The sequence below is a fragment of the Schistocerca piceifrons genome, chromosome 4 (assembly GCF_021461385.2).
Source record: "Schistocerca piceifrons isolate TAMUIC-IGC-003096 chromosome 4, iqSchPice1.1, whole genome shotgun sequence".
NCBI classification, from domain to species: domain Eukaryota; kingdom Metazoa; phylum Arthropoda; class Insecta; order Orthoptera; family Acrididae; genus Schistocerca; species Schistocerca piceifrons.
The window spans coordinates 722,315,496-722,341,414 of NC_060141.1; the positions used below are offsets into that span (position 1 = coordinate 722,315,496).

At 43.2% G+C, this 25,919-nt stretch overlaps 1 protein-coding gene across 1 annotated transcript in view; it reads right to left on the bottom strand.

Annotated features, from left to right (window-relative positions):
• Window positions 1–9,125: 9,125 nt before the first annotated feature.
• LOC124796134 (two pore potassium channel protein sup-9) overlaps window positions 9,126–25,919 on the bottom strand; it is a 73,487-nt gene continuing 56,693 nt past the window's right edge. The window contains exons 4-5 of the mRNA XM_047260226.1: window positions 21,749–21,867; window positions 9,126–9,432 (exon numbers count right to left, since the gene is read on the bottom strand). Coding sequence (XP_047116182.1) covers window positions 9,126–9,432; window positions 21,749–21,867 — 426 coding nt within the window. The remainder of the gene's footprint in view (window positions 9,433–21,748; window positions 21,868–25,919) is intronic.

Here is a 25,919-nt window from a genome sequence, read left to right on the forward strand (position 1 = left end):
GTAGAAGAAAAGGTTACAGGAGAATATGGGCTTGTGACAAGGAATGAAAGAGGAGAAAGACTAATTGAGTTCTGTAACAAGTTTCAGCTAGTAATAGCGAATACCCTGTTCAAGAATCACAAGAGGAGGAGGTATATTTGGAAAAGGCCGGGAGATACGGGAAGATTTCAATTAGATTACATCATGGTCAGACAGAGATTCCGAAATCAGATACTGGATTGTAAGGCATACCCAGGAGCAGATATAGACTCAGATCACAATATAGTAGTGATTAAGAGTAGGCTGAAGTTCAAGACATTAGTCAGGAAGAATCAATACGCAAAGAAGTGGGATACGGAAGTACTAAGGAATGTCGAGATACGTTTGAAGTTCTCTAACGCTATAGATACAGCAATAAGGAATAGCGCAGTAGGCAGTACAGTTGAAGAGGAATGGACATCTCTAAAAAGGACCATTACAGAAGTTGGGAAGGAAAACATAGGTACAAAGAAGGTAGCTGCGAAGAAACCATGGGTAACAGAAGAAATACTTCAGTTGATTGAAGAAAGGAGGAAGTACAAACATGTTCCGGGAAAATCAGGAATACAGAAATACAAGTCGCTGAGGAATGATATAAATGGGAAGTGCAGGGAGGCTAAGACGAAATGGCTGCAGGAAAAATGTGAAGACATCGAGAAAGATATGATTGTCGGAAGGACAGACTCAGCATACAGGAAAGTCAAAACAACCTTTGGTGACATTCAAAGCAACGGTGGTAACATTAAGAGTGCAACGGGAATTCCACTGTTAAATGCAGAGGAGAGAGCAGATAGGTGGAAAGAATACATTGAAAGCCTCTATGAGGGTGAAGATTTGTCTGATGTGATAGAAGAAGAAACAGGAGTCGATTTAGAAGAGATAGGGGATCCAGTATTAGAATCGGAATTTAAAAGAACTTTGGAGGACTTACGGTCAAATAAGGCAGAAGGGATAGATAACATTCCATCAGAATTTCTAAAATCATTGGGGGAAGTGGCAACAAAACGACTATTCACGTTGGTGTGTAGAATATATGAGTCTGGCGATATACCATCTGACTTTCGGAAAAGCATCATCCACACAATTCTGAAGACGGCAAGAGCTGACAAGTGCGAGAATTATCGCACAATCAGCTTAACAGCTCATGCATCGAAACTGCTTACAAGAATAATATACAGAAGAATGGAAAAGAAAATTGAGAATGCGCTAGGTGACGATCAGTTTGGCTTTAGGAAAAGTAAAGGGACAAGAGAGGCAATTCTGACGTTACGGCTAATAATGGAAGCAAGGCTAAAGAAAAATCAAGACACTTTCATAGGATTTGTCGACCTGGAAAAAGCGTTCGACAATATAAAACGATGCAAGCTGTTCGAGATTCTGAAAAAAGTAGGGGTAAGCTATAGGGAGAGACAGGTCATATACAATATGTACAACAACCAAGAGGGAATAATAAGAGTAGACGATCAAGAACGAAGTGCTCGTATTAAGAAGGGTGTAAGACAAGGCTGTAGCCTTTCGCCCCTACTCTTCAATCTGTACATCGAGGAAGCAATGATGGAAATAAAAGAAAGGTTCAGGAGTAGAATTAAAATACAAGGTGAAAGGATATCAATGGTACGATTTGCTGATGACATTGCTATCCTGAGTGAAAGTGAAGAAGAATTAAATGATCTGCTGAACGGAATGAACAGTCTAATGAGTACACAGTATGGTTTGAGAGTAAATCGGAGAAAGACGAAGGTAATGAGAAGTAGTAGAAATGAGAACAGCGAGAAACTTAACATCAGGATTGATGGTCATGAAGTCAATGAAGTTAAGGAATTCTGCTACCTAGGCAGTAAAATAACCAATGACGGACTGAGCAAGGAGGACATCAAAAGCACACTCGCTATGGCAAAAAAGGCATTTCTGGCCAAGAGAAGTCTACTAATATCAAATACCGGCCTTAATTTGAGGAAGAAATTTCTGAGGATGTACGTCTGGAGTACAGCATTGTATGGTAGTGAAACATGGACTGTGGGAAAACCGGAACAGAAGAGAATCGAAGCATTTGAGATGTGGTGCTATAGACGAATGTTGAAAATTAGGTGGACTGATAAGGTAAGGAATGAGGAGGTTCTACACAGAATCGGAGAGGAAAGGAACATGTGGAAAACACTGATAAGGAGAAGGGACAGGATGATAGGACATCTGCTAAGACATGAGGGAATGACTTCCATGGTACTAGAGGGAGCTGTAGAGGGCAAAAACTGTAGAGGAAGACAGAGATTGGAATATGTCAAGCAAATAACTGAGGATGTAGGTTGCAAGTGCTACTCTGAGATGAAGAGGTTAGCACAGGAAAGGAATTCGTGGCGGGCTGCATCAAACCAGTCAGTAGACTGATGACAAAAAAAAAAAAAAAAAAATTAGGTCATGTGACTCTGCTGTGTCAACAGCACATCTAGCGAGCATTTTGGCGCACAGTGTAGCTGTTTTACTAATGGCATGGCAGAGTCACAGGACCTAATTGATTTCCACTGCAGCTAAAGGTCAGTCAATATCAATCCTACCATTTAGTTACTGTTTTATTTTTAAATGCTGTGTCAGTAGTGGTGCATTGTAAGACAGTTTGACAATAATTTTCAGCACCCAAATGCAGATTGAAGTTATCCAAACAATTCATGTGTTTCTCTTGCTATCCAACCTTTCTTACCTGTAAGAAGAAAACTGCTAATATACATGAAAGCAAAGTTTTCAAACAATTTGATATAGTAGCTTCTAGATACCTCAAACATGAACAAAACAAAGAGTAACTGGTCATTGCTTAGAGATTCTGAACAGAATTCATCAGATTTAAGGTCAGTATTAAAAATGAAAATAACGTTACTAAAATAGCAAAATAATCTGAAATTTTTTAAAAGTTATGATTCTCATGAAAGCGTAATAAATATTAATAAAATAACAAAAGAGGAGCTATAACTGAAATACGTTCATGTAATATATCTTTAACAATTAATTCTAGACTTATTAATTGATACTGTCCAATTTTAATCATTTCAATTTACCTTAGAAAACATCTGCGTATTAAAATCAGTTAACACGATGTTGTTAAGTGGATTTATTTTCACAGACTATGTTACAGACATAAATGGGAATTATGGTTAGTGACACAGAAAATAGAATATTTAAGGTATAGAGATTAGCTTATAAATTTCTTATAACTTTGTATGGAAGACAAAATGTAAAATCTTTATTATTTGTTTAGTACACCATTTAACAACAATATAAAAATAGGAAGTGTGAAACTGGAAAAAAAGCATTTCATCCACAGTAATTATCATTTTGTAACATATATTACAGTGTATCTGTTGTGTGTAATACACCAAAAATATACTAAACAATATTCAAATAGAAAATACGTATTCTCTGTGGAACACATGAATGAGGGTTTCTTGTGACAAGTGATTGTGGTTGAGACCATCAATGAATTGTATCTTCAATGCCTTTAGTTTCACTGTGTGTTTCATTTACAGTATGGAGAATATTGTTTAGTGGCAGTCTGATGTACGATTTTGACAGCAGATTGTGTAGAACACTCTGGTCATACCCTAGGCACAAATACAATTTATAAGACCTGATTTTTACTGATTGACAATGATCTATCTTTTAAATACATTTCAGTGTTAAACTCACTAACTGATGTTAGACTGGGCAGTTCCCAACTTATTCTGCTTGCTTGATATTTTTCCAAGTAACTTCCATTTTATTTTGTTTTCATTGTTTATTCACAATCCTTGTACAGTCATTCTGTGTACCTGTTCTCAACAAGTTACCTCATAGTGTTATGCTGCTGTGATGCCATATTTGCTAATGCAGGACTCTGTGGGAGAGGTCTGTAAAACTCTGATTCCCTTTTCTGGTCTCTGAGATGGAAAGCATTATACTACCCATATCAAACCAGAAGGAAAGCAGACTGTATACAGTATGAACAAGTGTGTAAGAATTGTGGATTAAGTACTGATTATTTAGTTTCGAGTTTCCTCTCTCACATTTCAGTGAGTAATATTATGTAAGTGTTCCCTCTTTCACTTTGTGTATCAATTACATTTTCATTTTAATTATAAGTGGAAAAATCATTCTACTTCATATGCATTCATCATCTGCAATTGTATCTTACCATGAAACTTCAAACAACAGAAAGAAATATGCACACTGAGAAGCACATGCACTGACACTTATACACAGCTCAGTACATTTGTATATTGTTTATTGTTTTCCCATCAAGGTGTAATATTGTTGCCATACCATTTAGAGAGCTTGGTGATGGTTGTATCCCAGCAAATCTAAATGAAGTACAGGCTTATGGAACGATCCACTGACTTGACTGTAGATTGCAGAGGAAATATTACAGTGGAAGTGAGACTGTGTCTGCGTTAACATACCACGAAAACCCAGAACACAGTATAATAGTATCATTCATTCATTGGTAGCTATGCTCGTTAGACAGGTGCTTATTGGATCTTAATAAGTGGAAGTCACTTGCCTAGTGCAGTCCAGTTTTGATGCAAATGACTGTAGAAATGTATGTCAGAATAATGAGGATTATTTTCCATATCGAGAATAGGTCTATGCACACTTGTCAGAAATATGGTACAACAGTTCATTGGCATGTTGTTCACAAATCACACAGGTGCCTCAGTCTTTTTTAGAAACAGAGGTAACCCATTTTCATGATTACAGTGTACCTAACCATTGCCAACAAAGAAAATACTGCTGATATTCGTTACACTTATAGTCCATACAATGGTTTTGACCTCTGGGCTAGGATGCAAAGTAGATAGCTGTGCAGCTAGCCAATCAGTGCACCTAGCCAATCAGTGCTCATTCAGTTTCTGCGTTCTGTGCTGTGCGAACGTCCATCGCATTTGAGCATTCTATCATGTTCTACATGTGCAAAACTATGATTGATTGATTTCTGTGTACTCTGTGAGTTTTTTTTTTTGTAATAGCTGAAACACTTAGAAGGTGCTAAGAGTTACACAGACAGGCAAGGGACCTTATATTTGAAGTGTACTCGTTCTTCAAACGTGAGGCAGGTTCAGTCGAGTCGGTCTGTGAGGTTGCCAAACTGCAGGAACACACTGCAGTGGCTTGTGGCGATACTGGTGAATTTTCAGCTGAGTTGACAACAGAGCATTTCTCGGGAGCTGTGTGGCCAGCGGCCATTAACGCTGCCACCGACTATAGAAGCTGAACATTGATGAGATTAAATGGAACAAAATGTGGAGTTGCACAGTATGCCTCACATATACAGGGTGACAATCATTGAACTATATGAATCGTTATAACTTCTGAATGGTTTGCATTAGGACGTTCAAATTGCACAGTTGGCCACTGGGCACAATGGGTATTAGTTTGTGCATGCGCATTTGGTTTAGTGACAAAGCCTACTCTCATTTGGATGGGTTTGTCAATAAGCAAAGATGGCTCATTTGGGAGATTGAGAAACCGTATTTCACGATCGAGAAGTCTCTTCACCCTCAACGGGCGGCTGTGTGGTGTGCAGCATCCAGTCATGGAACAATCGATGCAATATTCCTTGATAATTTGGTGATCACCGAATGATAAGTGAAGGTTTTGGAAGATGATTTCATCCCCATTATCCAAAATGACCCTGATGTCGAAAAGATGTGGTTCATGCAGGATGGAGGTCGACCTCGTCTAAACAGGACAGTGTTAGATGTCCTAGAGGAGTACTTTTGGGACTGCATTCTGGTTCTGGGGTACCCAGAGGCCACTGGCATGGGCCTCGATTGGCCCCCATATTCTCCAGATCTGAACACATACAACTCCTTTTTGTGGCGCTACATTAAAGACAAGGTGTGCAGAAGTATCCCAAAACCATTGCTGAGATGAAAACAGCCATTCAGGAGGTCATCAACAGCATCGATGTTCCGACACTCCGTGGGTCTCGCAGAATTTTGCTATTCGTCTGTTCCGCATCATAACCAGTGATGGCAGGCATATCGTACATGTCATAGCCTAAATTAGAATATGTGTAGTGACGTTAATGTATTGAATAAAGTGTGTGGACGCCATAATTTTTTTTCATATACTTCAATAATTGTCACCCTTTACATATTGCTAGTCAAGACAGTTGGTGTATCAGCAGTTGCCTGCTGTGCAGAATATTGCGGAGCCATTGTGTTTTCATGAGCCCTCAGTGTACATATTCCCATAAAAACACCATAAAATGGAGGCGTGAATTTCTAACAGTTTCTTCTTTTAGTTGTCGTGCCGTAGTAAGAAGTAAGGTGTGCAATCCAGAGCGAACGATGGATCTCCAGCACCACAAACACAAATGCAGTATTTTTTGCCATGGTATGAAAGATGTCCCTGTGGCACTGCAGACTATAAATCGTAAGGTCATAATACGCATTTCGGATTGACATCTCTGAGGTCGCCGACTAACCTGAAACGTCAAAAAAAAAAAAAAAAATACATGATTTCAACCACTGATGGCTTTTTACAGAAACTGTTCACAACTTTGCAAAAGCGATAATGTGTTACTCACTCGGCAGCGTTCGTCGCATACACTCATCGGAACTCCTTAGACGTTGGCTATGCAGGATAAAGTGGGGGACCCTACAGAATGGTAAGCAAACGAAGACAAAGTAGAAGGAAGTATGGCCATCGGTCCTGTCCCTGTTATAACAGGCCCGAAGCCAAGGCTAAATGGTCAACATCATGGTTGGAGCCTTTTACAATTGTTATAATGTGGCGATGGTAGACTTAGCAAAAGCTGTTAAATTAGGAAATAGCAGTGCTTTTGTTATTAAGAAGAACGATGTAATGTTCCTCTGGACACGAACGAAGGGATATTACACAGCCACTGCTATTTCACCAATATCAGGCCCTCGACTCTCACTAAATATGTCATCCCAAACAGGGATGCACGTAACGTACGAGTGCAGGTTGTGACACATGTAACACGACATGTCGAACTTTGGGTCTGGCTGTGATTTGTGCTCAGGTAGCTGAAGCAGTTAAGGTGACCACTCCTATAAAATGGGAAATCAAGGATCGAGTCCCAGTATGGCACAAATTTTCGTTAGCGTCATTCCGATTTACAGCCAATGGTGGTTCATATTGACAACTATGAATACATTTCTTGTTACAGTTATTCAAATTGCTTGTACATATTCCCCTCAGTCCTTTAATCTCCAGATCCCACACGGTCGTTCCACTCACGGGAAATCTTTTGGACGGTACCCACGTCTATCACAGAGTTCGCTAGTACACGTCTTTGTGGTAACGCTCGAGTCGGAGGAGATAGCTTGTTTGAATCCTGAAGCAGTCAAGGTGACCACTCCTGTAAAATGGAAAATAAGGGATCGAGTCCCAGTATGGCAGAAATTTTCGTTATCGTCACTCCAATCTACACCCAATGGTGGTTAATATACACCGCTACGAATGCATTTTGTACTCCAGTTATTCAAATTGCTTGTACATATTCCCCTCAGTCCTTTAATCTCCAGATCCCACACGGTCGTTCCACTCATGGGAAATCTTTTGGACGGTACCCACGTCTATCACAGAGTTCGCTAGTACACGTCTTTGTGGTAACGCTCGAGTAGGAGGAGATAGCTTGTTTGAATCCTGAAGCAGTCAAGGTGACCACTCCAGTAAAATGGAAAATAAGGGATCGAGTCCCAGTATGGCAGAAATTTTCGTTGTCGTCACTCCAATTTACACCCAATGGTGGTTAATATACACCGCTACGAATGCATTTTGTACTCCAGTTATTCAAATTGCTTGTACATATTCCCCTCAGTCCTTTAATCTCCAGATCCCACACGGTCGTTCCACTCACGGGAAATCTTTTGGACGGTACCCACGTCTATCACAGAGTTCGCTAGTACACGTCTTTGTGGTAACGCTCGAGTAGGAGGAGATAGCTTGTTTGAATCCTGAAGCAGTCAAGGTGACCACTCCTGTAAAATGGAAAATAAGGGATCGAGTCCCAGTATGGCAGAAATTTTCGTTATCGTCACTCCAATCTACACCCAATGGTGGTTAATATACACCACTACGAATGCATTTTGTACTCCAGTTATTCAAATTGCTTGTACATATTCCCCTCAGTCCTTTAATCTCCAGATCCCACACGGTCGTTCCACTCACGGGAAATCTTTTGGACGGTACCCACGTCTATCACAGAGTTCGCTAGTACACGTCTTTGTGGGAACGCTCGAGTCGGAGGAGATAGCTTGTTTGAATCCTGAAGCAGTCAAGGTGACCACTCCTGTAAAATGGAAAATAAGGGATCGAGTCCCAGTATGGCAGAAATTTTCGTTATCGTCACTCCAATTTACACCCAATGGTGGTTAATATACACCGCTACGAATGCATTTTGTACTCCAGTTATTCAAATTGCTTGTACATATTCCCCTCAGTCCTTTAATCTCCAGATCTCACACGGTCGTTCCACTCACGGGAAATCTTTTGGACGGTACCCACGTCTATCACAGAGTTCGCTAGTACACGTCTTTGTGGGAACGCTCGAGTCGGAGGAGATAGCTTGTTTGAATCCTGATGTGGGAAGGATTTTCGAATCCAGTATATATCCGGCAAGTAAATTTCCTGAACGCCATTCTTAGTGCCACCTCTATGTACTGTCTCGGGAAATAAGGAAATGTGACATTAAGCATCACGTTCCCATCGGTGCTCTTCGAAAGGAATGGGTTATGTATTGATACTGTGTTGAAGGTGTCAATTCTTTTATGAATAGAGAGCAAATACGTGATGCCACACTGTAAATACAGCCACTACACGTACACTGAAGACAAAACTCTCACAGTTCGCGGGGAGAAGGACTGTCGTGCGCCAAGGAAGCAGACACTGCGCTATTAAGCGTCAGAACCTACACCTTGCGGTTTCGCAGTCTAAAGTGTCGTGCGACGCACTCCGTTTGAATGGAAAGCAGTTTTCAGTCGGTGAGAAGTTAGTTGCTGAAATTAAAGACGTCTCTTTTGAGTCTGCAAGCGGAACTGTGCGAAGTCCCCACATCTGCACACGACGTAGTAAGCGGAGGAGCAGGGAGGCGGTGCGCCGGCAAGCCGTGGCTAGACGGAGGCGCGCTTGGTGGCGGAGGCGTGCGGGGGCGGCTGCAGCGGCTGGTCGGGCCGGCAGGGCTGGTAGCAGCCCGCGGGGGCGGCGCCGGAGGCGGAGGCGGCTGCGCAGGACGAGGGCCCGAGGCAGGTGCACGAGCACACAGACACCTGGTCGGCGTCGGGCGCGTCGCCGGCGCCGGCGTGCGCGTGGCCCGCCAGCAGCTTGCCGTTCATGGCCAGCACCTCGCCGTCCAGCGTCAGCACGTGCTGCGACGCCGGCTGCAGCTCCGTGTCCTCGCGGCGCACGTCCTCCGCGTTCCTGCGAAAACGCGACCACACTCCTCAGCCGACAGCGTGCACACTTCCCACAATCGTTCGAGAGTCTCTCATCTCTGGAGTGAGCATTCACATGCGCAGAACAGATTTTGTGTTGTCAACATACACTGCAGACCTGGTCACGTGTTCTCGGAACGTCGTGTGTTTGTCTGTATAGCGCCCTGTATATTTCGAATGTCACTACATCCCTAGTACATCTACATTTATACTCCACAAGCCACCCAACGGTGTGTGGCGGATGTCACTTTACGTGCCACTGTCATTACCTCCCTTTCCTGTTCCAGTCGCGTATGGTTCGCGGGAAGAACGACTGCCGGAAAGCCTCCGTGCGCGCTCAGATCTCTCTAATTTTACATTGGTGGTCTCCTAGGGAGGTATAAGTAGGGGGAAGCAATATATTCGATACCTCATCCAGAAACGCACCCTCTCGAAACCTGGACAGCAAGGTACACCGCGATGCAGAGCGCCTCTCTCGCAGAGTCTGCCACTTGAGTTTGCTAAACATCTCCGTAACACTATCACGGTTACCAAATAACCCTGTGACGAAACGCGCCGCTCTTCTTTGGATCTTCTGTATCTCCTCTGTCAACCCTATCTGGTACGGATCCCACACTGATTTGCAATACTCAAGTATAGGTCGAACGAGTGTTTTGTAAGCCACCTCCTTTGTTGATGGACTACATTTTCTAAGGACTCTCCCAATGAATCTCAACCCGGCACCCGCCTTACCAATAATTAATTTTATATGATTATTCTACTTCAAATTGTTCCGCACGCATACTCCCAGATATTTTACGGAAGTAACTGCTACCAGTGTTTGTTCCGCTATCATATAATCATACAATAAAGGATCCTTCTTTCTATGTATTCGCAATACGTTACATTTGTCTATGTTAAGAGTCAGTTGCCACTCCCTGCACCAAGTGCCTGTCCGCTGCAGATCTTCCTGCATGTCGCTACAATTCTCTAATGCTGCAACTTCTCTGTATACTACAGCGTCATCCGCGAAAAGCCGCATGGAACTTCCGACACTATCTACTAGGTCATTTATATATATTGTGACGGATTCTTTTCGTACTTGTCGTGGATTATTTATATATGTTATGCAGACATTTTAACAGTATCCGTTTGAGACAGGGAATAAACCAGCTATGTAACTTTTAAGGGCAAGTGATATTGCATTCTGCTTCTTTACGATAGGTGTCACAATTCAGATGCACACGATTTTTGATAGTTTCCGGTATGATACTGCATTTTATAGTATTACAGAGCCTGACGTACATTTTTGCAGTGATAGTCTTGCAAAACGACTTGACATTACGTTAGTACTTTTGCAATTGTCCGAAAAACACCGAATTTGCCACATATTAGCGATTATATCCCTGCTAATTCGTCCTTTTTTTCTGCTATTTTCGCGTATTTATCTTCTCGTTTTTGCGACCTAAAGCACAATTTTTCTTACTGGTGACACTTTGAAGAGTTTATTTAACGCATTTTACGTACTTGCTCCCAGTTTATTAAATAAATAGTAGACTGAGTAAGAAGGGGGGGGGGGGGGGGAAAGGCGATCGGAGAATAAATGTACTGTAAAGCAAATGCAGTTGGTCATGTAACAGTCAACCCATATAACACCATTAAGGGAAGTGGAAAGTGACACTAATGAAAGAGTTTGGGGACATGTTTATTAATATCAAATGGCGAAGAAAATAAATTGAAGGCAAAACCCACCAAAGAAGATGAATGTGTACTTTGATTAGCTACACTGCAGAAAATGTATTTAAGCTGAATGCAGAAATTGGTAGTAGGTGCTGTGGAAAATTAAAAATAGTTGGTATAGCATCTACCTCCCTCCACACACGTCCAAATTTTTCTCTGTCTAAACGTTCCTCTTCAAAGTGTTTTGAACTTACTTTGCAATATTTTGTGGGTACAAAATCACTCCTCCTTATTTTCTGCAGCCACATCTTTACTCGTTGTTCATCCTTCGTGAAACTAAAATATAAATCACACATAATCATTCTCCATGTAAATCATTGGAAGCGGTAACGACCGTAAAATACTTAGGAGTTACTATCCGGAGCGATCTGAAGTGGAATGATCACATAAAACAAATAGTGGGAAAAGCAGGCGCCAGGTTGAGATTCATAGGAAGAATTCTAAGAAAATGTGACTCATCGACGAAAGAAGTAGCTTACAAAACGCTTGTTCGTCCGATTCTTGAGTATTGCTCATCAGTATGGGACCCTTACCAGGTTGGATTAATAGAAGAGATAGACATGATCCAGCGAAAAGCAGCGCGATTCGTCATGGGGACATTTAGTCAGCGCGAGAGCGTTACGGAGATGCTGAACAAGCTCCAGTGGCGGACACTTCAAGAAAAGCGTTACGCAATACGGAGAGGTTTATTATCGAAATTACGAGAGAGCACATTCCGGGAAGAGATGGGCAACATATTACTACCGCCCACATATATCTCGCGTAATGATCACAACGAAAAGATCCGAGAAATTAGAGCAAATACGGAGACTTACAAGCAGTCGTTCTTCCCACGCACAATTCGTGAATGGAACAGGGAAGGGGGGATCAGATAGTGGTACAATAAGTACCCTCCGCCACACACCGTAAGGTGGCTCGCGGAGTATAGATGTAGATGTAGATGTAGACACACTTAACATGGTCTCCTACTGTAACTTTATAGTAAACAAAAAGGTTTGGAGACACACATTATACGAAGACAATTACAGACTCCAACTCTATTGAATTTATCTGTCTCCCGTCTTTCAAATCTATATACATAATCCACAAGTCACTCATAAATGCATGGAGGATAGTATTTGCTGAAACAGCTAACCATTCCCTTTCCTGTTCCACTAGCAAATTTACGAGAGGAAACGATTGTTTGTAAGCTTTTGTACGAGCCGTACCTTATATAGTCATAAAATCGTAGAAAAATAGGTCTACAGAATCAAGCCGTAATTATAATGCGTCTCGAAATTTTTAAACATAGTACCCATGAAAAGTTACTATCCCTCCTTTCACATATTTTGCTTTGCATCCGTAGCAACAACAGTAATTCACCATCGCTATTACACTATCAACAAACGGTGAAAACACAACAAAAACTCTTGATATTATAAACTTCAAACTCTGCAGTAAGCACACACGCACAGCGAACTCCCGAAAACACCTGACAATCCTGGTTTAATGTAGACAACATGCGCAGAACGCAATGCTCACTCCAGAGACATTTACTCCATGCTGTACCCTCCTGTTCGGTACATGGAGGTAAAAATAAGAGGAGTTGTCATGACGTCACAAGCTTGAAGCCAACCCAAGTGAAGATCCGCCATGTTAGCTACCCCAAAACCTTCCCATCTGGTGGTTTGATTCCGTGTAGTTGTGAAGTGTTTTGATAAAAAAAATGCCGGCTTGCGTTGCTTACGGGTGTACTAATCGTTCTGATTGTAGTCTAAAGTTTAAACAAATCACATTTCATTCGTAAGTGGAGTTATTTAAGCGCTATTTCCTTATATATACTTGAAATTCTGATACACTGTAAAGTTTTACAGTATGGTTTTATCTCTGTGATTTGACTTCAGATTCCCTGTCAATCCAACACGAAGAGCCCTCTGGAGGGGAGCAATACACTTGGTTTTCAGTGTTTGGTTATTCCCAAGTAACTGAAAAGTTCTGGCAAGAAATATCCTGCAAATGGGGACTAATGTTTTAAAATGCAATGACTTAATACAAGACTAATGTAACTACATGCAGTTAATTAAATCTTCAGTAAAATGTGTGGAACACCTGTTACAGTGGTTAAATTATAAGTACTTAAAGGGTTACATATTTGTTAAAGCGAAGGTCCCTAGCTAAGTCCAGGCTATTTAGGTCATTACATTAATCGCTGTGTTGCGTTACCCTGCAAATTGCTGTTATTTGCCGCACTGAATGTCACTTGGGAGGTACAATTTAAAAACAAAGCAGATTTGTAAACTACAATGGGCCTGACAATCTTAAATTCAATTCTATGCCTTCGTAATTTAACGAATCGTTCACTTTGTTGACATGAGAACTGGTTTCTTTGTATCATCCATGCATACATCTATGGGACCCCAATGGAAATAAGGTAAGTTTCTTACAAACTTGAACATTTAAATTTTGCATTTGACTTGAAAATGTAACGAATACAAATCGGTGCCTCTAAACTACTAATCATTGCTTTTGGAGTTCTGCTTTATCAATTATCGACACAAACACAATGAAAGTGAATAGAAATGGATTACGAAAGCACGCTTTTCATAGCACATACTTATCATCCCGGTTATTCGTTGTGTATAAGCAAAAAGGAATTTCAGTACTGAGGGCAGAAGCGTCATATTTTCGTGTCGTATTACTGTATCGAGTACGCATTTAAGACCAGAAAAACGTTTGAAGTTGCGTTCCTTATGCTGTGTTGTTCACTAAAACAGTGTAACATTTACTATATAAAATAAATATCACGTGCACAAGACAGAAATAACGAACAAGAAGCAATTGTAAACACTCGTCTGCTAATGTTTTGGGGGATCCAAGATGGCGTCAGGCCCCGCCCACTGGCATCAAAACAACTTACAGCGTAAGTCTGTGGCGCCATCTCCCCTTATTCTACCTCCATGGTTCGGTATCATGTCATTTCAAAGAAAGATCACACTTCAGAAGAAAGAGGAAGGATTGGAGTAGTTCCCAGCAAATACACTATCTGAGCAGAGGTTTCTGTACACCCCTGTGCAATGTGGCATTGATCGGAAGTTGTCACGAGAGACGGACTTGCCAATATAAAAGGAGGCAGGGAGTGTCGTGTTGCCGGCAGAGAAGCTGCAACAGAAGAATGGGCCCACGCGAAGGGCTCATTGGCTTCGAACGTGGGATGTCACCAGAGTAAATGTCAATCAGGGACGTTTAAACTGTTTTAAGGATGCAGTGATAGTGGAGCGTCGTGGCACGATTGGAGCAGGGCGGTGCGGCGAGCGAAACAGCGACGGCGAAACAAACGAGTGCCGCGGAGTGCGCGTGTTTACAGTGGCGCTGCTAACAGGGCGGAGTGAAGCAGGCGGCACACAGCGGCGCTGAGCGAAACTAGAATGATTATTTCTGACAAGGGAAACTCCCCACCGCACCCCTTCAGATTTAGTGATAAGACGGCACAGTGGATAGCCCGCCAAAAGCTGAACACAGATCGAGCACGAGCTTTGCAGCCATCATATTCGGCTACAAGATCTTCTTACAAGGGAACCTCCCCATCGCACCCCCCTCAGATTTAGTTATAAGTTGAAATAGTGGATAGGCCTTGAAAAACTGAACACAGATCAATCGAGAAAACAGGAAGAAGTTGTGTGGAACTATCCCTCAGGTGAAAAGTTAATTTTCGCAAAGCTATGATCTGTCCGTTCGTTCATTGACGCCTCTGTTCACTGTAATAAGTTTAGTGTCTGTGTTTTGCGACCGCACCGCAAAACCGTGCGATTAGTAGACGAAATGACGTGCCTTTTTTTTTGCTTTTTGTTCGTTTTCGTTCCTTGTATCTGCTCGGTGCGGACGTCGCAAGACACCCGTTTCAGTTCGTAGTTGATCCATTATCTCAGTTTTTTTTATTACAGAGGGCAACTAACCCTCTGACAGAACACGCTGAGAAACCGTGCCGGCGTCTCTCCAATGGGCACCGAAAACATTTGATCACAAGTTCATAGGTCAAGCGATTCCTCGACAGGAAAACACGTCTGATATATTCTATACGACACTGGTGACGGCATGTGCGTCACATGACAGGAATATGTTGTCGACCCACCTAACTTGTACTCTTGGCGAATGGGTAAAAAGATTCTTCTACCTTGCCCGATTTAGGTTTTCTTGTAGATGTGACAATTGTCTGAAAATAAAAAAAAAACTAAACTTTTCACTCGAGGGGAGGAATGAACCAAGGATCTCTCGTTCCGCAGCTGCTCACGCTAACCACGGGACCACGGTGCTCCTGATTTCATTTAACCCTTGATGTTGCATATCTTGCACATGGACTACTCAGTTTGTACATTTTGCTTATTTTTCTCACAGTTCCACACAACTTCTACGTGTTTTCTCGATTGATCTGTGTTTAGTTTTTCCAGGCCTATCCACTGTGCCAACTTATAACTAAATCTGAGGGGGGTGTGATGGGGAGGGTCCCTTGTTAGAGCAGTCGAGAAGGCAGAAGTGGCAAGATAACGTAATGTGGCGTGGTATAACAATGACAGACGGTTTGTTCGGTACGGGTATCGTGAGAAAGACCGCCTAAATTGTGGGCCTACTCTGCGATTGGCTGCTGCGTTCGGAAGTTCCGTGGCAAAATGATAATCTTCTATTATTAACATTAGACAAACTAAACAGCGTATTTACTTGCATTTCAAATTATAGCCTCTCTGAATAGCGTGCTATCATTACATTATTTCACAGGAATTAGTAACCTACAGAATGGTAAACGACTGCTAAACAAGAAGGCAGAACCACTTCGGAGATCTTTGGATCGCACCTAACTTGGATGGCAGTCGAAGTGGTTCGGCTGTAACATCATAGCTGGTTCGGCAGCATTGAACGACAGACACGCTGGCTGCCACGGTCGGTGTCAGTTAAGACTTTATTAGTAATTTATGTTTTTTAATTATCAGATATAGTTCGGCAGTTTCGGAGGATAGACATTTTGTCTGCCGCGGTCGGTGTCACTTAAGACTTTATTTTCAAGATCTAGTTTGTAAAGGTTCGGTAGTCTCAGAGGACAGACATGTTGTCTATCGTTGTCAGTGGCAGGACATTATTAGCAATGTATGGTTATTTGGACATATACTTGAGATCAATGTGACAGCAATTACAAAAATATGCAGTTCATTGTTTTGTTGAAGAATGGAAATTCGTTGTGACTCTAAAGTAGAATGTAATGTCCAGTTTCTGGTTGTCCTGCTAATAAAAACTAAGTTGCAGCCCGTGTAAACAAACTGATTGGGAATTTAATTATTTCTAAAAGAACAGTTCCCCGTTAAGAGTTTCTTACAGCCTCAAGGTAACGGATTCGCGACCTACGTGCCGTTTTCTGGGCAGGGGACAACAACTATAGAAGACTGCAGGTTGGTGAACATTTATTAGAAATTCTGCATTCCAATCTGGGCGGTGGAAGCAAATAGGCACCTCGCAAGTACCACAGCCTTAGTACAAATGAGATCAGTGACACATCATCTGTGGTAACACAGAGGAGGTATGAAGGAGAGAAATATTTTTGAGGTATGGGGTTTAACACACGCGCATATAGCCAGCTCCCTCCCTCCCTCTCTCTCTCTCTCTCTCTCTCTCTCTCTCTCTCTCTCTCTCACACACACACACACACACACACACACACACACACGCACACACACGTACTCGCACTCTTTTTCAACTTGTAAGGTGTACTGAACTGTGGAAAAAGAAGTGAACTGTCCAAACTCAAGATGTGTAACATCCAGAGAATTTCAGTAGCCGCGGCGTCATGGTTGTGTGGTGCTGTATTTTTTTTCTCCAAACTTATGAACTGTCCATCCGGTCTGTTCGCCGTATTCAAATTTGTATCTGCGTCGCGGTGCAAAGTCCGTATGCAACAGCGAGGTGTACGGAAGGGGCCTCCAAACGTACGTACCTCCTATTTGTTGCACACAAGTGCCACATGTTATGGCTATTGTGTTCCGTTTTGGAAGTTTTGACTCTTGAATTTCTTTGTTGTAACATAGTTCACATCCGTTTACTTGTTTTCGTTTCTGTGGGATGTCTATGCGGGATCTCGCCTGCTTTCACTATTCATTATATTTACTTGCGTCAGTAACATATTTGCACCACATGTCTGAATGTATAGTATGACAATTGACAAAACTACAGAAGGACAAGAGACACAGCAATGACCAGACGAAAACTTCATAATTTTGCGAAAAAAAAAGAATGTTTATGAGGGAGATTTGATCATGGATCTCCTGCTTTGTGGTGCAACGCCGTGACCACACAACCACGATGACGTGGTTCTTGTGCTTTGGTACATGTTCCATATCTTAAGCTCAGAACGTTCACTCTTTCTGTTTTGTTTCTTTTTTCAAAGTTCAGTACACCTTCTGTAGTATCCTCGTTGCCACTGTAGAGTCTTGTACCATGGAAGCAAGGGAGAGGATGTGGTTGTGGGTGGCCAGTAACCTCTTTCCAAAACATAATTGCACACGTAGATTAACATGGTTCTTCAATTACACGAACAGATAACGGCTACTTAACTTGTAATAGAGTCCATGTGTTGTGGTACAAGCTTTTCCGTAATAGTCCTCTTGCAGACGATATCGGTGGTCTCGCTATAACCTGACGCTGTATACTGTCGTAGCCTATGCGCGCTCTGCGAATGAATGACAGAAGCGGAACTAGAATGAGTCAGTGAGAATGACTGGGTTAGTGACTGAGCTAGTGACTGAGGCCCTCCGGTGAGCGGTGGCGATCTAAATACTTGCTGTCGAGCTTGCGAGTCTTGTCTTCGGCCTCTCGTGATAGGCGCGCTTGATCGGCCTCGCGCTACATCTTTGCCGCCCAATGTAACAGCATGATAACGTAAAAAGCTTCCGCAGAGTGTTTGCGGATGATGCTGTTGTATATAGAGAAGTTGCAATGCTAGAAAGTTGTTGTGCAATCCCGGAAAATCTGATAAGATCGACGCCTGGTGCAGGAAGTGGCAATAAGCTGTCAACGTGAACGAGTGTAACATATTGCGCATAGATAAACGGTAATTTCCATTACTGAGTGATTACACGATTGCCGAACAATCACTGGAAGCACTCACATCCACAACATGTTCGGGAGTGTGCGTACGATGTGGTTTAAAGTGGAACGACTACATAAGACTAACCGTAGGAAATGCAGATACCAAACAGATTCATTGGAAGAATTCTCAGGAACTGTAGTCCAACCGCGCAGGCGGTACCTTTTTGACCGATACTTGGATTGTGTTCGTCAGACTGCGACGTTATGAGACAGGGCTGAAAGAGGAAACAATGAAGATTCAAAGAAGAGCAGTGCGATCCGTCACGGAGATGCTCACCCATATGCTGTGGCAGATGGTACGAGAGAGGCACTGTGCATCGTGGTGTGGCTTACTGTTAAAACCTGGAAGAGTCAACAAATATTGTTTTCTCCTACATACGTTTCACGAAAAGACCCGAAGGTAAAATTACAGGTATCTAATCCCACACAGATGCCTACCAACAACCTGTCTTCCTGTACACCATTCGCGTCTGTAAGGGGGGAAGTAACAATGGTATACAAACAAATCGCCCCCTCCCAACACACATCATAAGACGGATTGCGGATTATAGATGTGCATGTGGGTCAATGAAATCGATCACCCATGCAAGGCCCCATCGATGGAAGGATGTGGTGCTCACCAGGTTGCGAATAGGACACTATCCATTGACACACAGTTTCCTGATCCAGCAGGATGATTCATCAATATGTGAAACTTGTGGAATGTCATTTTCGGTATAACATATTCTAACTACGTGTATTTCATATGCTGACGTAAGGGCAATCCTCAGCTTGACTACAGATCTGTCTACCATCCCAGCTGATAATTTAATCAGTGTAACAGGCATTTCAGAACTTCGGATGTGTCGGGCTTCCTACCTAAAGTGCTGGGAAGAGGAAGTTAATGAGCCCTGAATGAATGTTTCGGCCACTGTTTGTTATTAAGCGACTAGCCACTCATATACAGGGAGAATCAAGAAGGAACGTATATTCTTTGAGGGGTCGTAACGTAAGTTAGTTAGCACCTCACATTCGATGAGAACAAAACTACATGTTCATTTTACTATCATATACACTATTACGTAATTTACTGGTAAAATTAACTCAAAATGGCTCAAATGGGTCTGAGCACTATGGGACTTAACATCTGAGGTCATCAGTCCCCTAGAACTTAGAACTACTTCAACCTAACTAACCTAAGGACATCACGCACATCCATGCCCGAGGCAGGATTCGAACCTGCGACCGTAGCGGTCGCGCGGTTCCAGACTGAAGCGCCTAGAACCGCTCGGCCACTCCGGCCGGCAGTAAAATTAACTATTTGAAATTTAAAGGACGCTTATATAATTTCAGTAAGAGTTTTATAGAATTCTTTTGGACGATTTTCTCGAGTCCTGCGTTTTTGATTTGTGTCATTGTTATTGTCGGGTGCGATATATTGTAAACAAGTCTCTGTAAAGCCATCGTTATACAGGACGGTTGAGGGACGTCGGATTTTCAGTATAAAACGTCAAATGAAAAAATACCTGCAGCTGTCTACATTTCAAATTTTATTTTACTTATGCGAACAGTTTCGGCGTTTCTCCACGCCATCTTTAGGCCCCCCTTACCGACAAGTGGGCAGAATCCAGCCTCGTATGCAATAGAAGTAGGGGCCAGCATTCAGTAACTGATATCCGTGGACTACATTTTTAACAACGCGATCCCTTCGTTCACCAGTCGCAGACCAATTGTACGAGGGTAATCAGAAAAGTAATGTCTCCTATTTTTTTATAAGTACATAGACCTGTTTATTTCTGCAATCGTTTGCATCAGTTTACAGCTAGAACATTTAGCTGTGTTTCGACATAATCACCTTTTCTGTCGATGCATTTTTGTAGACGCTGTGGCAGTTTTTGTATGCCCATGTCATACCAGCTCGCCGCCATGCTGTTCAGAAAGTTATGAACCTCTTCTTTCACTTCGTCGTCGGAGCTGAATCGCTTTCCGGCCAAATGTTCTTTTAACCTAGGGAACAGGTGATAGTCACTGGGCGCCAAGTCAGGACTATAGGGTGGGTGGGTGATTATGTTCTAGTGAAACTGTTGCAGGAGAGCAACGGTTTGCCGAGCGATGTGTGGGCGAGCGTTGTCATGGAGAATGTGTACGCCCTTGCTCATCATTCCTCTTCTCCGGTTCTGAATTGCCCGTTTGAGTTTTTTCAGAGTCTTACAGTACCTGTCAGCGTTAATTGTGATCACAGTGGGTATAAAGTCGACCAGCAATACACCTTTCCGATCTCAAAAAACGGTTGTCTTGACTTTACCGGCAGACTGTGTCCGTCTGAATTTCCGCGGCTTTGGCGAAGAAGGATGCCGCCACTGGCGTGATTGTTGCTTGGTCTCAGGTGTAAAGTGGTATGGCCAGGTTTCGTCACCCATGACAATTGAGTCCAGAAAGTTGTCCTGTTCGGCTGCAAAGCGGTGAAGAAATGCGCTGGAAGCATCAATTCGCTGCCGCATGTGGTCCTCAGTAAGCATGCGTGGCACCCATCTTGCGCACACCTTCCGGTAGTTCAATGTTTCCGTTAAAATTGTGTGAGCGGTGCTTCGGGAAACCTGAGGAACCAACGTGCAGAGATCATCCAGGGTGATCTGCCGATCTTTACGCATGCTTTGCTCAACTTTCAACACTGTCTCCTAAGAAACTGACCGTCTCCCGCTCCTTTGTTCGTCGTGAATTTCGGTCCGACCCGCTGCAAACTCTCTACACTACTTACGAACATTTTTGACATCCAAGCACGACTCACCACACACTTCCGTCAATTGGCGATGGATTTCAATCGGCGCAGTGCCCTTTGCATTCAAAAACCGAATAACTGTTCGCAGTTCGCACTTGGCGGTAACATACAACGGGAGCTCCGTTCTCAACGGCTGCCAAGCCAAGACTGAGCGCCTCAGCGCGGCGTGCGCATGTTTACACACAGCGCGTGCCACACAGAGTTCTGTACTTAAAAAAAAAAATAAAAAAATAGGAGACCTTACTTTTGGGATTACCCTCATCATTGATTAACGAAGGGTTGCGTTGTTAAAAAAGTAGTCTTCGAATAGCAATTACTGATGCTGGCCCCTATTTCGATTGCACATGGATTCTTCCTACACCTCGGTCGTTATTGATTTGACGTTTTATATTGTAAACAGTTATGGCCTCATAAGCCTCTCTCGGCTACAGTTGTTCAAAAATGGTTCAAATGGCTCTAAGCACTATGGGACTTAACATCAGAGGTCATTTGTTCCCTAGACTTAGAACTACTTAAACCTAACTGACCTAAGGACATCACACACATCCACGCCTGAGGCAGGATTCGAACCCGCGACCGTTGCAGCAGCGCGGTTCCGGACAGAAGCGCCTAGAACCGCACGGCCACAGCGGCCGGCTGGTACAGTTGTATTCCGTTACCGAACGAGCAGTCATCTCCTGAGGAGGTAACGGCGGTCACACACAGGTGGGCGACTCACATGGTCATGAAGCGCAGCACCAGCAGGTTGATGCTGGCCGCGACGACTGCCAGCCCGAACAGGATGAAGACCAGGCTCAGCGCCACGTAGCCCGGCTTCTCGCTCAGCGCCTGGTCGTTCTGCAACACGAGACACACGAACGCAGGCACAGCTGACGTAAGGCCCGTGTCACAAGAGCGGCTTAGGGCAACACCGACTCAAAGGAAGGCCTCGGCGCTTGTTCGTGACGTCACGTCAGCTAGGCACTGCGAACGCCAGGTCTGTTGCAGGCAGCAACGCATGGGCGTGCTTATCGCTATAAATCTCTTATTTTTGGACAAAATGTTAGGTATTGTTTTGGACTCTGCAGTTTTATTTAGATGAAAGATTTTCTTACTATCGTAAAGCTACAAATGAAGATCATAGTTCTGTATTACTGAATCCTGTCGAAACAAACGTAGATCAACATGAGAAGATGCTTTGCCCCATTGTAAGCTTCGGAAATTTTACATTCAAGTAACTATATTTACTTGATCCATTTTGTTATCGATACTTACCCCAGCCCCCTTACAATTAACTCGTTTCTTTTATTTATTTATTTATTTTCGTTTGACATCGTCACTGGAAATGTGAACTAATTTACATGTGTAAATGTCCAACTGTTGCCAGTCATTAGATCACAGTCGTTTTCAACGAAAGGAATTCTAAACAGGAAACAAAATAGTTTCATACATCGAACATACTGCTGAGCTTAAACTTTTTTAGACATGCCCATTAGAAAAGATAAATATTCCCCTCTTGCAACTGAAAGGAGAAACTTTATAAGATAAAAAAAAAATTATGTGATAAAACAAGTATCTCTTTTGCCTCTTCTTCTGTCCCCCACCCCCTCCCCCAACGTGTACAATCGCAAGATATTTCATTAACATTCAGTGCTCCTCACCCCATAGTCAACCAAGATACATAAAGAAGAGCACCAATATGTTCACAATTTCTTGTAAAAGCAACCCAGTACAAACGTAACTTCCTCAGATTTACAAATAAGGTAAAGAAGCACGAATTCTGTTGCTGCTGGACCATGAAGTTGTTTTTGTATGTCAATCCTTAAAACAGGTGGAAATTTAAGTTCAGGAGCACACTATTTGTTAAGAAGTGTAATGAATTGCACAATTAATTGATTGCAGAAATCTCTCAGAACAATGTGTGTTGGTCAACTACCGCCAATAGTTCACATTTTCCTGTGTCAGAGAGGGAGACACCAGCATTATGAGTATGCCTGTAACAGACCTGGCGTTCGCCGTGCCTAGCTGACGTGACGTCACGATCAAGCGCTGATGCCTTTCTTTGACTCGGTGTTGCTTAAGGTCGAAATTGACTGCTCCAAGTGCGTGCGGCTCCCGTGCCTGCCTGTGACGCAGCAGCCAACAACGTCGCGAGAGCATCTATGACGTCGACGACGTACAGATTGAGCCGAGTGTGGAGTTCTAAATTTTCGAGTGCGCCACACACTGTGCACGCGCAGAAACAACGGACTGTGGTGGCGGCTGCACAATTGGAACTTAACCTACTATGGGCGAGTTCACTGGAGTTATAGAAATTGATTTAGTGCTTTCGTGCCTTATCAGTCTCCATTGTGTTGTTTGCTTTCTTTTCGTGTCACACTGACAAGATTGCACGAGGTCTTGGTATTTTTCCTATTAGCGGCCTGCTACAGTAGAGACGAAATATCTGAAAGCAGAAAGATATTTACGTTTCACGCAGAGAAAACTTACACTGTGCATATATAAGAATGTAAATACACTACTGGCCGTTAAAATTGCTACACCAAGAAGAAATGCAGATGATAAACGGGTATTGATTGGACAAATATATTATACTAGAACTGACATGTGATTAAATTTACACGCAACTTGGGTGCATAGATCCTGAGAAATCAGTACCCAGAACAACCACCTCTGGCCGTAATAACGGCCTTGGTACGCCTGGGCATTGAGTCAAACAGAGCTTGGATGGCGTGTACAGGTACAGCCACCCATGCAGCTTCAACACAATGGCACAGTTCATAAATAGTAGTGAATGGCGTATTGTGACGAGCCAGTTGCTCGGCCACCATTGACCAGACGTTTTCAATTGGTGAGAGATCTGGAGAATGTGCTGGCCAGGGCAGCAGTCGAACATTTTCTGTATCCAGAAAGGCCCGTACAGGACCTGCAACATGCGGTCGTGCATTATCCTGCTAAAATGTAGGGTTTCGCAGGGATAGAATGAAGGGCAGAGCCACGGGTCGTAACACATCTGAAATGTAACGTCCACTGTTCAAAGTGCCGTCATTGCGAACAAGAGGTGACCGAGACGTGTAACCAATGGCACCCCATACCATCACGCCGGGTGATACGCCAGTATGGCGATGACGAATACACGCTTCCAATGTGCGTTCACCGCTAAGTCGCCAAACACGGATGCGACCATCTTGATGCTGTAAACAGAACTTGGATTCATCCGCAAAAATGACGTTTGCCATTCGTGCACCCAGGTTCGACGTTGAGTACACCATCGTAGACCCTCCTGTCTGTGATGCAGCGTCAAGGGTAACCGCAGCCGTGGTCTCCGAGCTGATAGTGCTGCTGCAAACGTCGTCGAACTGTTCGTGCAGATGGTTGTTGTCTTGCAAACGTCCCCATCTGTTTACTCAGGGATCGAGACGTGGCTGCACGATCCGTTATTACAGCCATGAGGATAAGATGCCTGTCATATCGACTGCTAGTGATACGAGGCCGTTAGGATCCAGCACGGCGTTCCATATTACCCTCCTGAACCCACCGATTCCATATCCTGCTAACAGTCATTGAATCTCGACCAACGCGAGCAGCAATGTCACGATACGGCAAACCGCAATCGCGATAGGCTACAATCCGACCTTTATCAAAATCGGTAACGTGATGGTACGCATTTCTCCTCCTTACACCAGGCAACGCCGGTCAAATGCTGTTTGTGTATGAGAAATCGGTTGGAAACTTTCCTCATGTCAGCACGTTGTAGGTGTCGCCACCGGCGCCAACCTTGTGTGAATGCTCTGAAAAGCTAATCATTTGCATATCACAACATCTTCTTCCTGTCGGTTAAATCTCGCGTCTGTGGCGCGTCATCTTCGTGGTGTAGCAATTTTAGTGGCCAGCAGTATAGATAAATATCTTTCATGAAAATTGTTTCAGCACTGAAAGAGTCAGAATTATTTGGTGAACTAAATAATTTCCGATGTTATTTGGCACTTTGCAAGAAATCAAGGTGCAAAGGGTAAAGGAAAAAGGCACTATTTATTGCGTTCTACACTGAGCTCACGGATATCATGGGATTGCGATATGCACATATACGGATAGTGGTAGTATCAAATTCAGAAGGTATAAAAGGGCAGTTCATTGGTGGAGCCATCATTAGTATTCAGGTGATCCGTGTGAAAAGGATTCCGACGTGATTGTGGCTGCACGATGAAAATTAACAGACGTTTGAGCTAGACGCACGTGAAATTCCATTTCGGAAATCATTGGGAATTCAAAACTCCGAATCCACAGTGTCAAGAGTGTGCCGAGAAAGCTACATTTCAGGCATTACCCCTCACTACTGACAACGCAGTGGCCGATGGTCTTCACTTAACGACCGTGAACATCGAAGTTTGTGTAGAGTTGTCACTGGTAGCGGACAAGCAATACTGCGTGAAATAACTGCAGAAATCAATGTGGAACGTACGAATGTAAGATATCCGTTAGGGCGGTGCTGCAGTATCTGGCGTTAACGGCTATGGCAGCAGACGACCGAAGCGATTGTCTTTCCCAACGGCTCGACGTCGGCTGCAGCATCTGTCCTGGGCTCGTGACCATATCGGTTGCACCCCAGACGACTGGAAAACCGTGGTCTGGCCAGATGAGTTACGATTTCAGTCGGTAAGAGCTGGTGGTGGGGTTCGAGTGTGGCGCAGATCCCACGAAGCCATGGAAACAAGTTCAGTAGAACGAAAAACCAGTTCAAGTTGCAAATTTTAACTTTTTATTCAGTCGATGGATAGTTTCGGACCGAGAAGACCCATTTTTAGATCATCATAAAATAGTCGAAAATGGCATTTCCGAAGATGCCATTTTCGACTGTTATGATGACTTGAAAATCGGTCTCGGTCCGAAATGTCACTGAACGAATAAAA